At 47.5% G+C, this 17,944-nt stretch overlaps 1 protein-coding gene across 1 annotated transcript in view; it reads left to right on the forward strand.

The window, feature by feature from the left end:
* BRME1 (break repair meiotic recombinase recruitment factor 1) overlaps window positions 1-17,944 on the forward strand; it is a 170,345-nt gene that overhangs the window by 91,016 nt on the left and 61,385 nt on the right. The window contains exons 4-5 of the mRNA XM_085599879.1: window positions 15,396-16,946; window positions 17,719-17,834. Coding sequence (XP_085456005.1) covers window positions 15,396-16,946; window positions 17,719-17,834 — 1,667 coding nt within the window. The remainder of the gene's footprint in view (window positions 1-15,395; window positions 16,947-17,718; window positions 17,835-17,944) is intronic.

Below are 17,944 nucleotides of genomic sequence, written 5' to 3' on the forward strand. Positions count from 1 at the left end.
GACACTAGCCCCTGTGTCCCTGTAAGCTAGAGACTCCCTTCCATTTATTCTAGGCTGTTGCTTGTATTTGCCCAGACCACTGGGACTCACAAATAGGGACAGGTCCCCATCACAAACCAATACAGCCTGAGTAGGCATTCTGACTAGGCCAGAGTCCTCTCCAGATCCCAGGGTCAACCCTACTATACCCTTGTTCTGTGTACCACCACCTATAGCTGGACTAGGGGGAACAGATGCTTTAGGGGCAGGTGTAGTGGTACTTGTTGAGTCTTTGGCCTTATTACAGTCTGAAGTCCAATGGGTTTTCTGTTTACAGATTTTACACCATGGCTTCCTTGGCTGTTTCGCTTTGTTGGATTGGGAATTATCAGATGCTTCTTTTTGGGGGCCTGTTGAAGACTGCTGGTCTTTTCCCTTTTCCCCGCCCTTCTCAGAGTTTTTGGCATCTTCCTTTTTAGTTGCACCCCCCAAGGGCTGGACCTTTTGCTTCATCCTGGTTCTGCCTTCTTTCCCAATTCTTGGGGAGAGGTCAGATCTGAGTCCACCAGGTGCTGATGCAATAGCTGATTCTGACAATTATTAAGGATCTGCTCCCTCATGATGAGATTGTGTAATCCTTGGTAATCACTTACTTTACTGCCAGTTAACCAACCTTCCAGAGCCTTGGTAGCACAATCTACAAAGTCTACCCAATCTTGATTCTGTGCTTTCTGGGTATCTCCGAACTTTAACCTGTATTGATCAGTGGTTAGACCAAACCCATCTATCAAAGCATCTCCCAAGATATAATGATCATCTGCATCCTCTTCCCTAACAGAGAGGAGCTTGTCTCTTCCTTTGTCTGCAAAGGAGCGCCATAAGATTGCTGCCCACTGCTCTACTGGGACCCTCTGAACTTTACAGGCCCTCTCAAGTGCAGTGATCCACTAATGGATGTCATCCCCTGTCTGATAGGGGGGCACAATCTTATGCAGGTTCCTATGGTCAGGAGCTTTCTCTCTAACTCTAGGGGTATTATTACTGCCACCAGGGGTCTCTAGACCCCACTTTCTTGAAGCTTTCTGAAGCTCCAGGGACTCCCTGTCTAATGCTAACTGTTCTCTCCTGAGCTGAAGCTTAGCTCGCTCAAACTGGATCAGTCTGCTTTTCCTCTCTTGGGAGGATTCTCTTCTCTGAGAAGAGGCAGAGGTCCTTGTGAATCTCTTAGAATGGTTAGATTCCTCTGAGGGGGATCTGTCCCTTCTGTTTGGATCCACCACTCTCCCATTAGGGATGGAGGGAGTGCCTCTTGGGCCATCACCTCCATGTTGTGAGTGGTCTGGTTCATTCAGGTCAAGTTCATTATCCTCTTCCTGGTCCTCATCAGAGTCCACCCCCTGGGTGTCCTCTTCTTTGGGATGCCCACCCAACCTGTCTACCCCATCAGACACTAGAGTCTGCTTGAAGTCTGCAATGAGCAGAATTTCTCTGAGACGTTGAGTGTTGGCACCTTTGGTTGTCTTCAGATGTCTTGCAGTGCACATCTCCCTAAGCTCAGCAAAAGTGAGATTGTCATACCTGTCGACTGGGACCTTTGAAGGTCCTTCCAGGGCCTTATGGGCTCCTGATCCTGAAGACATTTTTAGTGTAGTGGTACTGGTGTATCTACCTACACTAGGTGTGGCCTACTGAACCCTTTCTTGAGTTGTAGTCAAGGTGTGCTAAGCCCTCTACACACAACTCCTAAGTCAGTAGAACTTATTGTATTCTAAGCTTAAATGTATATGTACCTTTAGTACCAAGTGGCTTTCACTTTAGAAATTCAATTTGTTATCTGGTAAAACAATGGCAAGCTTGAATCCAACCGCTGCACACCAATGTGAGAAGTTGGCCTGGCATATGCTGTCCACTAGTTATAGGGGACACCTTGCACCAGTCCAATTCGACTCTTAAGGTGATAGGTTAAAAGACAACCTTTAAAGAAAGCTATCCTAGTGGTAGCTGTGGAGAGCAACCTTCAGGCTAAGTCTTGAAGGAGTGTTACGCTTATTGTTTTACCATAGATAACCTCTTGAATAACCAAATATATGTATTTATTCTAAGAATAATCCCACTAGTCTCTTTATGAGGCTGGAGCTAAAGATACGTTCAAACAAGCATTGATAGTTACAATAAATAGCACTGGAATCATAGGGCTCCAGGGGGGGGGACCAAACCATATATCAAAAAAAGTGGTATAAGAACCACGACAATTCTACAGACAATGCCTAGGGCATTTAGGGTCGCTGGCCCCTTGTGAAACCACCCAAGGTAGTGAGGAAGGGGACCCACGGGAGACGCGTGCAGTGGTATGAGCTACTGTCGGGATCTCTATTAAAGCCTATGGAGAATGTCGTAGTTGAATTTTGTAAGATTAAAAACACTTCTAGCAGGAGTTCAAGTTCAAGAGTTTAGAGTTAAGCTTTTGAAGGGCCCACACCCACGAGAGTACCGAGGTACCACTGTTACCTGCCCCAGGGAAGCCGGGTGCATAGGTCGTTTTTGATGTCGGGTCGCGGGCTGATTTTTAATGGCAAAACGTGAAGAACTGCTGCTAGCAAGAAGCGTCGTCAATGTCGTGAAGATTGAAGATGTAGATCTTGAAGAGAAGGACCTGAAAGCAGAGGGGACAGAGTCTGGGTCACGGCACAGTGACCAGGGGGCTCAGGAGAAAGAGCCCTTCAATGTCGGGTGCTTCCAGGTGGAAGATGGGTAGCGTGGATCGTCAGCCACGGGGTCCAGGAGGCTTCAAGGAAGGCCAGCTTCTGGAGGGTGACTGTCCCACAAAGGATGAGGGTCGCTGCGGTGTTAGTGTCCTGATTGGATCCACTAAGCCTTGGCAACCGCAACCCACGCAAGAATCACAAAACAGCTACTGATGCAGACCCACAAGGTCTGAGCGAGGTCTCCAGCGAGGAGACTGAAGAGCAGGCCTGGAGCAACCAGGGGAACTCTTGGAAGTGAAGATTGACCTCCGCCAGGGCCCACCAGTCGAGAGACAAGGGACCGCGGGAGGCAGCAATTTGGCGTGCGTAAAGATGCGCCCACGGGTCCCCGGAGTGGGCTAGGGCATCGATCTTTGGCACAGATGATGCTGAGAGGTTGGCTCAATAATGGGCCAAAGCACAACTTCCCCACTCGTCGGGTTTGTGTGCTGTGCAAGAGGTGGCCGGTGTCCTGGGGATCTCGCCACCCACGGGGTCCACGGTGCTGAGCTTTGCTATGCACACTCACTGGCCTCTGGGAAGCTTGGAAACCCACCTGAAGGTAGGTAGGAGTCGTCGATGTCCGTAGGAGCAGCGAAGTTCCAACCGGGTCACTTGCAGTGTTTCAGGTGCCTGCCAAGCAGGGGGGTATCTCCTTTACCCCAAGGGAGATTTCTTCATTCAGCTGTGCGGCAGCAAATCGAAGTTCAAGTCTGTAAAGTCCAAGAATAATCTGAGGCTCTGGGGACCCTGTATTCACCTTTATCCAAAGATTAGGGGAGTGTCCAGATCAGAGCCCACCAATGAGAGTTCCGGCGGGAAAGGGTGGTTACACCCTCTCCCCTTTGTGTGTTTTCCCGCCTGGGCAGGGGACAGGATGCCCCTGAACCCGTTTGAGGCGGTGTATGCAGAAGTAGGCACTGGAGAAGCCTACGTGCAAGTCTGAAAGACATCCTATGGTGCACCCACCCAGTTCCAATCCACATAGTCTGTAGGGGAGGTGGGAGCACCTCCCTACAACAAGATCCCTATTGTCCAGCTGCCGTGGCTGGAGTTCTGCCCAGCAACAGGCAGCCAGAGTCGTGTGGGTGGCGGGTAGCATCCATTTTGTACTACGTGTGCACTTTTAAATTGGTGTCTCAAATCTTCCGCTTTTACCATATCGCCCCTCTAGCAGTGGGGAATCATGCCCTCACTCCCATGGTTGGATTGGGGGTATGATTCCTACATGTTTGACACCAAACACGACATGGATCTGTGCAGCCACTCTCAAGTTATCACGCTATCGCGATTACTTATAATGCAGTTAAAAGTATATGGTATGGCTGCACTACAAACAACCCAGCAATAGTTTTACGAAGGTTGCAGAGGGGCCCTACTCAGTTAGGGGTTCCCCCTCACACATATCTCAGCACCCTGCCTTGTAGGATTAGCAAGGCCTGCGTTAGGGGTGACCTATGAGGATATATGTGTTGTATGAAGTGGGATACAGGATACCTATATCCCTGTAAGGGGTGCAAGCACCCCCCTACCCAGACTACAGTAGTGTTCTGGTGGTGTCAGTTTGTATGGCTGTCCCAGGGTTGGCACAATAAGTGCTGCAGTCCCTGGTAGGCCTTTGAGGGACCCATGCCCTGGGTACCTAGGGTACCATCTACAAGGGGCTGATAGGGTGTCCTCAGTATCCAATTGGGATGTACCTAGGGTACTCACATTAGTTTAGAGAGGAAACAGATAGGCTGGGGTCCTGGATAGCAGGGCCACAGCCTGGCTAGAGTCAGAAAACAGTCAAAACATCAGCAAAAAGTTGGGGGCAACTATGCAGTCGGTGCCACTCTCCTACAATATATATATCTTTTTAACATCTTAACCTCATGGGTATATCACATGTGCTAATATTAGACTTGTATGCTCTTTGAATGATGCTGCTATATATGAGAAAAAGTTTTACATTGGTTTTACTTTTTTTAACCTCATTTTATTCATATATAAAATCCTAGTTTCACTAACTGGTGAAGTTTTTATAAGCTGGACAGGCATATATTGAGTATGTATTTATGTATTCAATATGCTGCTATTTCTTATGATATTTTATCATGACTGCTCTATTTTGCACTTTACAAAATGTATATATATCCGTGGAGAACCAACATTATGATACCAAGACGTGGTATATTTGTGTCTCTTGACATTTGTGTATTTTTTCCATATCTATGAAAGAGAAAAAAAGCTGATGCACAGCAAATCGTCACTCATTTGCACTTTAAATGCTGTAACCGCTCCCTCAGCAGTGTCATGTGATCAAGGCCCCACGCAAGCTGAAACGCGTTATGGCGGCGGTGGTGTTGGTGTTGGCATGAAATAAAACCACAATTGCACCATCATTTGGGTTTGCTTCGTCTGTTCAACAAACCCTTTCTTTGGTAAAGAGACGATTCTTTCATATATATATATATATATATATATATATATATATATATATATATATATATATATATATATATATTGCAAGACGACTCCTGCACGTTGAACACAGAGTCACAGACCCAAAGTTTCGTGGCTGTAACTTCTTTATTTTTAAGCCATATGACGCGTTTCGGGCATACAACGTACCCTTGATCACATACGGAAATGCAGTCCGCTTTCTGTTTTTATATCTTTGACTAAAAATCACCTGTGTTAAACATAGAAAAAACACTATCAGTCTTAACATTTTTAAGAAGTACAAAGGCTGATTATGCGCCATTAGAATTCTCGGGGAATTTTTATGTCACCGCTGTAATTGATTGGTAAACCTAGTTGAATACACATATATACACATAGTGTAGATTGTTGTCGCAATCATTGTGTTTCACATGTAAATCTCATTTGTATAAATACACCAGTCCTTGAGTTAAATAGTAATAAAAAACTGTTTGATAAAATCATGGTTACTTAAAAAACAAAATTAAATAATATAAATACATATAAATATATATACATTTATATATATACAGATTTATTAAAATGTATTTGTGTTTGAAATTCCACACACAAAGTGCACCTTGTGCCTATTATTGCATAAATGCTTAAAACCCTTATGGACTTTCAATGAGTTCAACAGAATGCTGTGACTAATTTGTTATTCAATTGGTAGTTTATCTATTTGAACTGACATAAAGTGCGCTAATGTCTCACTCCTTATCATTGTAGTTGATCCTAATTTGTCAGTATGATAGTGTAATAAAAAGTGCTAAGTGCTCCCTTGATGCCTTTCAAAGTGCTAATGCATGAATTCATAGCATTTAGGTGCATAACTGTAATTATAAAAGAAAAAAGAGAAAAAGGAGAAAAATAAAGGGAAGTCATGGCTGGCGATGAACTATTAATAAACATTGTAACTTCATGGTTATTTATAAAGAATTATAGTGTTCATCTTGCCTGTTATCTACGGGGAAACTAGCTGTGTTACAGAATGATCAGTACATGAGTGATGGAAATGTCATTATATACACTCATTATATGCTATAACAGACTTTATATAAACATATGAAAAACTTGATAACCATCCAGTTTGCCAGGTTCTGCAGAAAAATTGAGTTGTTATTATAAAAAATTGTGAAGGTCTTCTGTGTTGTTCAGACCATTCGGATGTTTACTATCTAGCTCAATAAAGTACCGGGATTCTAATTGGCGTAACAGTCGTTCTCTGTTGCCGCCTCTACGGGGTTTTGATACTGAGCTAATTACAAAATAATTTAAGCAACTCAAATTGTTGTTGTGACATAGTTTGAAATGCCTGGCAACTGGGTAATATATATACATTTTTCTCATAGCAATGCAGCCCCCATATAGGAGGCTAAACAATGCAATAACAAATAGACTGCTTTTGCAAACACATAATGTATGTATAAAATACAAGAGGGCAAGTACCACTTAAACTCTTTTTTAATGAGTAAACCTCATGAAAAAACTGCAAAAAAGCAGACATTGTTAGCCTAGAAAATGAAAGCATTTTCACACAAAACTGACACCGTGCCTTTAAGGCAGCCATGACCCCCAGCTTTCCATTATGCCTCAGGGGTGACAGGTCAGGTGTTCTTTCCGGCTCCTTCAGACAGGACCCTGTCTATTTTTTTTGTGGATTTTTTGCTTTCACTTGACGTCTTTTGGCTTTAGAGTGAAGGTTAAACCTTTTTGGAGTTCCAGAAAAGTTTTTCTTCTGTCAAAAATGCCTTCCTTATTTGATCCTTGCCCTGCCTGTGGCAAAAAGAAGGCTAGATCAGATACACACTCTGTGTGTATACTCTGCCTCCCTGATTCTCACTCTTCTGCCACCTGTCATCACTGCAAGAAGTTGTCGAGAAGAACCATCAAGGAGAGGGAGAGAATTCAACTGTATGGCCTCTCTGAAAGAGGTAGGTCTCCAGTGAGGCAACAGAAAAAGAGAACACAGTTGACGTCGAGAGGCAAGATCCCGACCTGTTCTCCTTCGGAGTCGGGATTGGCGTTGAAGCTACTGGCGGCGAAGCAGCAGTCGTCGTCGAAGACTACGGTGGTGCAGGCGCATCACACTTCTACAAAGTCGAAGATGGCGCTCTCAACGTCAACTCTGGCTAGGTGTTCGACGTTGAGACCGATCACTCCTTTGTCGCCATCTAGACGGCGGTCGACGTCGATGCACAAGTCTCCGTTGAGATCGGTGCAGAGATCTTCGACGTCAAGACACAAGACTCCGTGACCGACGTCGAAACAGAAGTCTCCGTCGACATCAGCACACCGGCCGTCGACTTCGAGACACCTGTCGTCGGAGCGGAGGCTGCTGACGTCGAAGCAAGGTACTCCATCGGTGTCAGCCAGACGTTCGACGTCAAGGTACCGATCTACTTCGAGACTGAGTCCTCCTTCGAAGAGGAGACGGTCGACGTCGAGGCAAGCATCACCGTCGCCGGGGCGATGATCGACGTCAAGGCAGCAGTCTGTCCAGAGGGAATGTTCAAGATCAACATCGAGGCCACAGACTAAAGGGGTCTCACATCCAGTAAGCCTTTCTCCGTCGCCATCACCCACGCCGAGAACAGGTTCTCGCTGCTCCCCTCAGATTATCATCGGCCAGATCTCCGGAAGTAGTGATCTCTACGTCTAGCAGTCTAGTGTCCACTGGGCATCCTGATTCAGCGGACAGGCCTGCACAAACAGAGGGAAGAAAATCTCCTCCTGCACGCTCTCCTGAGGGACGAAAAAGACAAAGATCACCTTCTATCCATCTCTCACCGAGATGGAACCGGCCTCTGCTAAAGCTCCAGCAACAGGGGCTCAACAATACTCAAGCCCCCTCCACAGGTCTCCGTTGGCTCAACTGGTGCAAGCTGTGGACAGGGATCATACTCCATCGAGAGGCAGAGAACTCAGTCACACTCCTGCACACTCTTCCTGAAGGAGGTCCAGATCCAGAAGCGAGAGGCGAAGGCACAGATCTCCAAGGCCTTCCTCCTCTTCCACACAGAGAGACTACTCACCGACTCTTACCGACAGCCTACCGTTGAGGGTCTCTCCGGTGAGTTGGCACTTTCCAGGATGTGCTTTCCAGAGGGGCAAGTAAACTGAACATCCCTATGCCGACTCGGCAGAGCTCATCTTCAGTAATCTTTGAGACTTTGCACTAGAGGGCTGCATCTAGACCTCTGTTACCATTGGTGCCGGGGCTACTTCAACCGGTCATGGACATCTTCCTCACGCCGGCGACCCTCAAGACCGCGCCGGCTGGGATTCTAAAGAAATACCGTCCACCGGAGGAGGACCCGTTATTTCTTAGATCTGACTCCCCCACCAGATTCTGTTATAATCGCTGCTGCAAAAAAACCTCACTCAGTTGCCCCCTCCTCTACAGTTCCATCAGATAAGGAGAGCAAAGCACAAGATTTGTGGGAGAGGAAGGTCTGCGGCACATCGGCCTCTATGCTCAAGGTCTCAAGTGCATCAACTGTTTTGGGTCGCTACAACTTTGTGGGACTCTCTGCAAAGATTTACGGAAAAGTTGCCCAAGGAAGATCGCAAGGATTTTGAAGAAATCTTGCAAGAAGGCAGCTTGGTGGCGAACCAAGTGATCAGCGCCGCAGCTGATGGAGCTACTCTTTCAGCTCACGCCAACGCCCATGGGATATGCGCTAGGAGAGCTTCCTGGCTTCGCCTCACAGCGCTTAAACCAGAAGCGCAGTCTTGTATCCTCAATCTCCCCTTCTCCGGGTCATCTTTATTCGGCGCACACACAGATGAGGAAATGTCCCGGATGAAGACCGAGGTAGACACACTAAAGGCCGTGGGTCTAGAAAAAGAAAAAAGAGTTCCGACAACGTTTCAGAACTTACGATCGACGATCCTCCCAACAGAGGGTTCAAACCCCTCATTGGTAGAAACATCAGAACCAGCAAGGTCAGCAAAGGTCTCAGTACCAAGGCCGGCGCTCCTCCAGAGGAAGAGGAAACCAGCGGCAGTCCACTACCTCCGCTAAAACGCTGACCAAACAATGAGTGCCCACTTCCCCCATCGCCATTTACCACTCCAGTGGGGGGGAAGTATTACAAATCATCTCAAAGAGTGGCGAGCTATCACAAAGGATCAGTGGGTCTTAGCTACGCTGCAGAATGGGTACTCTACGTTTTCAACACCATTCCCCCTCAATCCGTCCGGTTCCATCATCGGGCCACCAGATGAAGATATTGCAGAGTGAAGTGGCACCCTTCTGCAAAAATCAGCCATCGACAAGGTGCCAAAATCTCAGCGAGGTCGAGGGGTCTACTCAAGATACGTCTTGGTGAAGAAGAAGGGTCGAAAATCAGAATACAGACCCATTCTGGATCTGCGAACACTCAACAAGTCCATCAAAAAGGAGAAGTTTTGCATGTTGGCTCTCCATCAAATATATTCACATCTCAGACCGGGAGATTGGATGTGTTTGCTGGATCTGCAAGATGCCTACTTTCATGTTCCGTTCATTCAACATCACAGGCAATATCTGAGATTTCTGGTGGGATCATCCCACTATCAATTCAAAGTGCTGCCCTTTGGGTTGAAGTCAGCTCCCAGAGTGTTCACTAAGTGCATGGCAGTGGTGGCAGCCGCACTACGTCGCAGAGGTATCGTTGTGTACCCTTACTTGGACAACTGCCTGTTGAAGGGTCCCTCCCCCCAGAGCATGAGGAATCATTTCCAACAATGCCTAGAACTTTGTCACTGGCTGGGCCTTCACCTGAATCCATTATGTGGGAGCACTGGTAGACTCCGAAGTAGTAAAAGTGTTTCCTTCGGAGGAGAGACAGTTATCCATCACACAGAAAGGCAGACAAATTTTGGATAGCAAAATGCCATCAGTTTGCAGATTGCCTCCCTGCTAGGGTCGATGGCATCCTGCATTTTCCTGCTCCCCAATGCCAGGCTGAGAATGCGTCCTTTGCAGCAGGATCTGGAGGAAAAATAGGATCAGCAAACAGTTCGCTGGGACAACAAGATAAATCTCTCAAACGCAGCAAGAGCATCCATCCCACGGTGGATGAAGAAGGGGAATATGCAAGTAAGGATTCCTTTTCTTCAGGCACCTTCCTCTCAGACGCTGATCACGGACACCTCCCTCCAAGGCTGGGGAGCTCTCATGGGGTCTCTCCAGACACAAGGGAAATGGTCATCAAAAGAGCGGTCATATCACATAAACATGTTGGAGCTGAGAGCCGTTCCTCTAGCACTCAGAGCTTTCCTCCCTTCGATTCAGGCAAACTCCATTCTAGTACAGACGGACAATACCACCACCATGTACTACCTGAACAAACAGGGAGTAACTCGCTCACGGACCTTTTCACTGGAAGCTCAAGCTCTCTGGCATTGGCTCCTGGCAAGGAACCTATCGATCACAGCGATACACCTGCCGGGGGAGCAGAACTCACAAGTGGATGCTCTCAGTCGACACTTCGAGGACTGACAAGACTGGGTACCCAACGACGAGGTAATCGAAGACATTTTCCAGGCGTGTGGTCGTCCCAGCATCGACCTCTTCGCGGATGACGAAAACACAAAGTGCCGAGACTTCGCCTCAAGGTTCTATCGGCCAGGGTCGAAGTGGGAATGCCCTTTTGATAGACTGGTCAGGGGCACTTGTGTACACCTTTCCACCCCTTCGTCTCATCCTGAAGGTGGTGACCAAGCTATTACACTCACACATGAGCATGATCCTGATTGCTCCGGACTGGCCAAGGCAATGGTGGTACCCGGACCTTCTGCACCTGTCAGAATGCCCACACAGGAGACTGCTGTGCAGACCGGACCTGCTGTCCAAGATTCATCACCCAACCTTCCCTCACTGAACTTGGCAGCATGGCTCCTGAGGTCCTCCAGTATGGTTATTTAGGAGTGCCACAAGACTGCATGACCATCTTATAAGAAGCTAGGAGACCATCCACTAGACACTCATATTCTTGCAAGTGGAAACTTTTCTATTTGTGGTGCGTACAAAACAATTGTAGCCCCACCAAGGGGCAGGAGGAAGTCATTTTTACCATACCAGCATCACCTAGCTAGGGCAGGCTTAAAGTTCCCTTCCATTGAGATGCACCTAGCGGCCATTACTGCATATAGGAGTTCGCCTTCTCAGCCGTCCTTTCAGTTGCAGGTTGTGAAGGACTTCTTACAAGGTCTTAAAAAGGTCTACCCTCCAGTCTGGCCTCCTTCACTGCCCTGGGAGCTGAACCTGGTGCTATCAAAGTTGATGGGTCTACCTTTCGAACCTATCCACAAAGCAACCTTGCAACACCTCACATGGAAGGTAGCTTTCCTGGTAGCGATCACCTCAGCTCGCAGAGTGAGCTAAATACAAGCGCTCTGTTCAAAGGAACTGTACACTGTTTTCCATTTCAATAGGGTGGTATTGAGGACTCATCCCTCCTTCCTTCCGAAGGTGGTGTAAGATTTCCATGTGAATCAGACCATTTCACTTCCCACTTTTTTTCCCAATCCCTCCACTCCAGCCGAGAGGGCTTTGCACTCACTTGACCTAAAAAGAGTTTTAAAGTTCTATCTTGATAGGTCCAAGTCGATTAGAAATTCTGATCAACTATTCGTTAACTCTGGGTCGATCAGAGTAGGTTTTCCAGCCTCAAAGCGATCCATCTCCAGGTGGATAGTTTCATCATCAAGTTAGCTTATCAATTGGCACAAAAGCCCAGTGGGCCTGCTCCCAAGGAGCATTCCACAAGAGGAAAGGCGGCTACGACTGCTTTCCTTAATAACGTGCCTACCTCTGAGATCTGTAAGGCGGCAACTTGGATGTCCATCCATACATTTACAAGTCATTGTTGTCTAGATTCAGACACCAGAGCAGACACCCAAGTAGGCCAGGCCTCCTTGAGGAATCTGTTCAACAGCTGATTGCTGCTGTTGTTGTAAGTGGGGTTGTTCACTCTCATTTGCCTGCAGGCGGAAGATGGGCTTGCTATTCTATTCAGTGCTTATGACTATTGATGAGAATCCCCTGGAGGAGAAGGATAAGTTACTTACCTGTTATCCTAGTTCACTTCCAGGGGTATCTTCATCAAAGTCATAAGCAACCCACCCGCCTCCCCATGCAAATGAGATTACTTCATTGTTAGACGAGATCTTTGTGTCTTGATCTTCTGGGTTACGCAAAGAACAACTGACCTATGCTATTGGTTTACAATGCAGCCTGTAGGCTAACAATGTCAGCTTTTTTGCAGGTTTTTCATGAGGTTTTCTCATTAATAAAGAGTTCAAGTGGTACTTGCCCTCCTGTATTTTATACATACATTATGTGTTTGCAAAAGCAGTTTATTTGTTATTGCATTGTTTAGCCTCCTAGATCGGTAAAATTTATATAATAATAATCCACATTTGTAAATCGCGAACAATCACCCCTAAGGGTCTCTAGGCGCTGGGGCCGTCGGGAAGATTAAGCAAGCTATTGCCCAGTCACATGGTGCTGGGCTAATCTGCCGCCTGTGCTGGGGATCGAACCGTGATCCCCAGATTCCGGAGTCAGTCGCCCTGGCCGCGGTGCCACGTGTGTGTGTGTGTGCGTGCGTGTGTGTGTGTGTTTTTCATATATAATTTGTATTATTTCAGGGGTGTCCGCACATGGGCGGGAATATTCGGTGCTTATGACTTTGAGGATACCCCTGGAAGAGAACTAGGATTACAGGTAAGTAACTTATCCCTCCTATCCACCTTTTTCTCACTGCAGGGCAACCACACGCACACAGCTGCAGGATAACCACACACACATCTGCAGGATAAACACACGCACACAGCTGTACAACTGTATGCTCCTTTCCCCCTTATCCTCACTGCAAGTCAACCCCACGCACACAGCTGTAACACTGTATGCTCCTTTCCACCTTATTCTCACTGCTGGACAACCACACGCACACAGCAGTACCACTGTATGCTCCGTTCCACCTTATCCTCACTGCAGGATAACCACACGCGCACAGCTTCATGATAACCACCCACACACAGCTGCAGGATAAACACACGCACACAGCTGTACAACTGTATGCTCCTATCCACATTATCCTCGCTGCAGGACAACCACACATGCACAGCTGTACAACTGTATGCTCCTTTCCCTCTTATCCTCACTGCAGGGCAACCACACGCACACAGCTGTACAATTGTATGCTCCTTTCCACCTTATCCTCACTGCAGGACAACCACACACACAGCTGTACAATTGTATGCTCCATTCCACCTTATCCTCACTGCATGGCAACCACACACACACACAGCTGTATGCTCTTTTCCACCTTATCCTCGCTGCCGGATAATCACATGCGCACAGCTGTACAATTTTATGTTCCTTTCCACCTTATCCCCACTGCAGGGCAACCACACGCACACAGCTGTAAAACCGTATGCTCCTTTCCACCTTATCCTCACTGCAGGATAATCACATGCGCACAGCTGCAGGATAAACTCCTGCACACAGCTGTACAACTGAATGCTCCTTTCCACCTTATCCTCACTGCAGGATAACCACACGCACACAGCTGCAGGATAATGACACACACACAGCTGTAAACTGTATGCTCCTTTACACCTACCCTCATGGCAGGATAACCACACATGCACAACTGCAGGTTAACCACATGCAGACAGCTGTACAACTGTATGCGCCTTTCCATCTTCTCCTCACTGCAAGGCAACCACATGCATACATCAGTACAACTGTATGCTCCTTTTCACCTTATCCTCACTGAAGGATAACCACACATGCACAGCTGCAGGATGACCACACACACACAGCTGTACAACTGTATGCTCCTTTCCACCTTATCCTCACTGCAGGACAACCACACGCACAAAGCTGTACAACTGTATGCTCCTTTCCACCTTATCCTCGCTGCAGGATTACCACATGCACAAAACTGCAGGATAATCACACACACACACAGCTGCAGGATAAACTACTGCACACAGCTGTACAACTGTATGCTCCTTTCCACCTTATCCTCATTTCAGGACAACCACATGCGCACAGCTATACAACTGTATGCTCCTTTCCACCTTATCCTCACTGCAGGATAACCACACACACAGCCGCAAGATAATCACATGCACACAGCTGCAGGATAAACGCACACAGCCGTACAATGGGATGCTCCTTTCCACCTTATCCTCACTTCGGGACAACCACACGCACACAGCTGTACAACTGTATGCTCCTTTCCACCTTATCCGCACTGCAGGACAACCGGACAGCTGTACAACTCTATGCTCCTTTCCACCTTATCCTCACTGCAGAATAACCGCATGCACACAGCTGCAGGATAACCACACACACAGAGCTGCAGGATAAACACACGCATACAGTTGTACAACTGAATGCTCCTTTCCACCTTATCCTCACTGCAGAATAACGGCATGCACACAGCTGCAGGATACCCACACACTCTTACATCTGCATGATAAACACACGCACACAGCTGTACAACTGTATGCTCCTTTCCACCTTATCCTCACTGCAGGACAACCACACGCCAACAGCTGTACAACTATATGCACCTTTCCACCCTATCCTCACTGCTGGACAACCACACACACACAGCTGTACAACTGTATGCTCCTTTCCACCATATACTCACTGGGGGATAACCACACGTGCCCAGCTGCAGGTAAACCACACATGCACAGCTGCAGGATAACCACACACACAGCTGGAGGAAAAACACACGCACAGCTGTACAACTGCATGCTCCTTTCCACCTTATCCTCACTGCAGGATAACCACACGCACACAGCTGCAGGATAACCACACACAGCTGCAGGATAAACACACGCACACAGTTGTACAACTGTATTCTCCTTTCCAGCATATCCTCACTGCAGGATAACCACAAGTGCACAGCTGCAGGATAACTGCACCACCTTACTGCTTGGTGATTCCTGGGAGGTAGGAGCTTTGAATTTGGTCAAGGCTCTTGCAGTGGAGGGAGGAATGCCTTCTGTCCCAGCTACTCTCATCCCTGAAGGATGACTTTCTAGAGCCATAGTGTTCTGTTCTTTGTGCGATGGTGATGTGCATTCTTTGTTTCAGAGGGTCCGAGGTGTTTTGAGTTGAGAGTCTTGTATTGACATCCATTGGAGAGGGTTATACTCAGTGCCCTGATTATTTGTGTATCTGTTGTCCCACAGAAGAGGCGTTCACAGCTCAGTAGCTTCAAAGCAGGGAAGTTTTGCACCATGTGTGAACCACAAAGAATCGTGGCTCCCCCGTCAGACACCCCCAAACTATTGAACATACTAGTGCATGACACAAAGGATATGGAGTGCTCAGCGATAGTACAGGCTCAAAAGCAAAACATGGACCAGGACAGTGCTAATGGGGAAGCTGAGGATGGACGGGCTGTGATTGAAAACAGACCTTGTGGTATCAAGGTGAATAAGGCAGAAGATGAACTGTGTGTTGTGCACCTAGGAACAAAAACTAACATGCCTAGAGACTCCCAGGCACCGGTGTCTTCTGTGGCGGAAGGACAACAACTGCCGAACGACCCCCGGGCACCAGTGTTTCCTTTGGAGGAAAGAAAAGAGCTGCTGGATGACCTGAGTGGAAATATCCAGAGCACCCAAGGAGAAAATAATCTTTCTTATGCTGGATGCCTGCAGGCAGCTGCCAGAGTTCCCATCCAGACCGAGCCAAGAGCATCTTCGCATCTCATCCTCTCACCTCAAGAGGTTGAGCTCCAAAGGCTCGGGCCCGAGCCGAAACCTGAAAATTGCTCACAAAGCAAAAGCCCTTTTGGATTGGACCCAGTACCAGTACCAGAGAAGGCAGAGGCGACAGGTGAGGCGGGAGACATAGATGCTGAAGGTTTGGAAAGCAACCACCTTAATCCTCTCCATGTGTGCTTTTGGGCAACTCAGCAAGATGAGAAAAGGAACCAAAGTGCCGAAGCTCCCAATGAGTCAGGCAAGGAGACCTTGGACTGTACACTGTTTTACCTAGTGATGCCGACAGCACTGGAGGCGGAGCTCACGGGGGCAACTCAAGTGACTCAGTCTCCAAAGCGCATCACCAGCAGCCCGGCACAAGTCCAGGGTACATTTCATGAAAGTGCCAGAGTCTCAACCCCAGGTAAAGCCCGGAGTCCAGATAAACAAGTCACAGGTGACCTCAATGAAGAAACTGATTTGGCAGACATGTCCAGGTCCTCCTTGTTTCCCTCTAGTTTCAGTCAGGTGACTTTACAGGAAGAAAGTTCAAGGGTAAAGGCAAAGGAAAATGGTATGGTTGAGGTAGAACTCAAGCCCGTGCACGAGCTATTGCCGAAGGTACAGTCGGGAAGACTGGAGAATTCAAGGGGCTTTTCCAAGCAAAAGACAGCAGTGGATGCACTTGGTTCATTGCCCCCAGAGACACTTGTGAAAGATATAGAGGAAAGAAATCCTGTTCTGCCTGTCCAAACATCACCAGTGCAAGAGGCTTCCCAGTTAACTCAGCAGGGACTGAGTGACGCATCCACCCGGACAGGTGAGACACTCATTGTCTCTGGAGCCCTGGGACCAGCTGGTAGTGCCAGTCAAGAGGAGGATCCTCATACTTCCGGCTTCGCGCCGGTCAGTCATCGGCCTGTCCCAGACTCGTGTCATGCAGAAGGCCAGACTCAGGACTGCCGGTCCCCGCCCCAGAGGCAGATGAAAAGGCGTCTGGACAAAGGCGGCCCAGAAGACACCATGACTCAGGTGAGTGTTAGGTATGTGGGCTTCTCTATGTTGTAGGTATTGTATTGTAATTGCATTTATATAGCGCCTACTACCCCAGACCAGGCGCCTAAGCGCTTTTTCGGCGAGTAGCACACTACTCCAGAATCCATAAGTGATTAGTGGTGAATTAGTATAGTGAAAATATGAAAGTAATTTGAGTGGTGGACATGTTAGTCAGTTATTGGATTGAGAAGGATAGTGGAGGGATAGAAGAGGGAAAAAGGTTTACATTTATATAGCGCTTGCTACCCTTGATGGGGTGTTGAAGTGCTTTTTCGGCGAGTAGCACGCTATTTTGGACCCCAGAAAGGATTAGTGGTGAATTAGTATAATGAAAATATGAAAGCAATATGGATTTTCAAGGGAGTTAGCAGATTTCCTGGATCAAGAGGGGGGCAGTGGGCTGCCAGCACTCCCTTTTCCCTTTATCTGCAGTAAGGCACACATGTCTATTCTGAAGGCTCATCGCATTGATATCCCATATTTTGCATTAAATTTCTCATACTCACTAAGCGCCTTGGGTGCTCTTACCGTATGTGTGATACGGTCTGTCATACTACAAAGCTCTGAGCCTAGGTCAGGTGGTGTGATGCCACAGGGTATATCTGTGTCTGGGGTGATAATGTTACGTCGGCATGATCTGGTCTGTCAAGGCATCAGTGTTTGAGTCAAAAAATGTGGTCCTGCATTTAGAGTCTGTGCGCTTCCTTTAAATTGCACTATTTCTTCTCCCCTGACGTTGTTCCTTAAGTGTCCTGAGCACAGCTGCCTCCCATATCCTGACCGAGGGAGCAAGAGTCCAGAGCCAGCTCTCTCACTCACCAGTGACGTTCAGTCTGAGAACTGGATCAGTGACACACAGCTCAGGTAGGTCAGCTTTCTACATTCAGCCTTGTAAGAACATTTGTGTATATGTACCTTCTGCTGTCAACCCACTTGGAGGCAATAGATACAAATGAAAAAACATGCCACTGGTT

Source organism: Triturus cristatus, chromosome 4_2 (assembly GCF_964204655.1).
Source record: "Triturus cristatus chromosome 4_2, aTriCri1.1, whole genome shotgun sequence".
In the NCBI taxonomy this organism is placed as follows: Eukaryota; Metazoa; Chordata; class Amphibia; order Caudata; family Salamandridae; genus Triturus; species Triturus cristatus.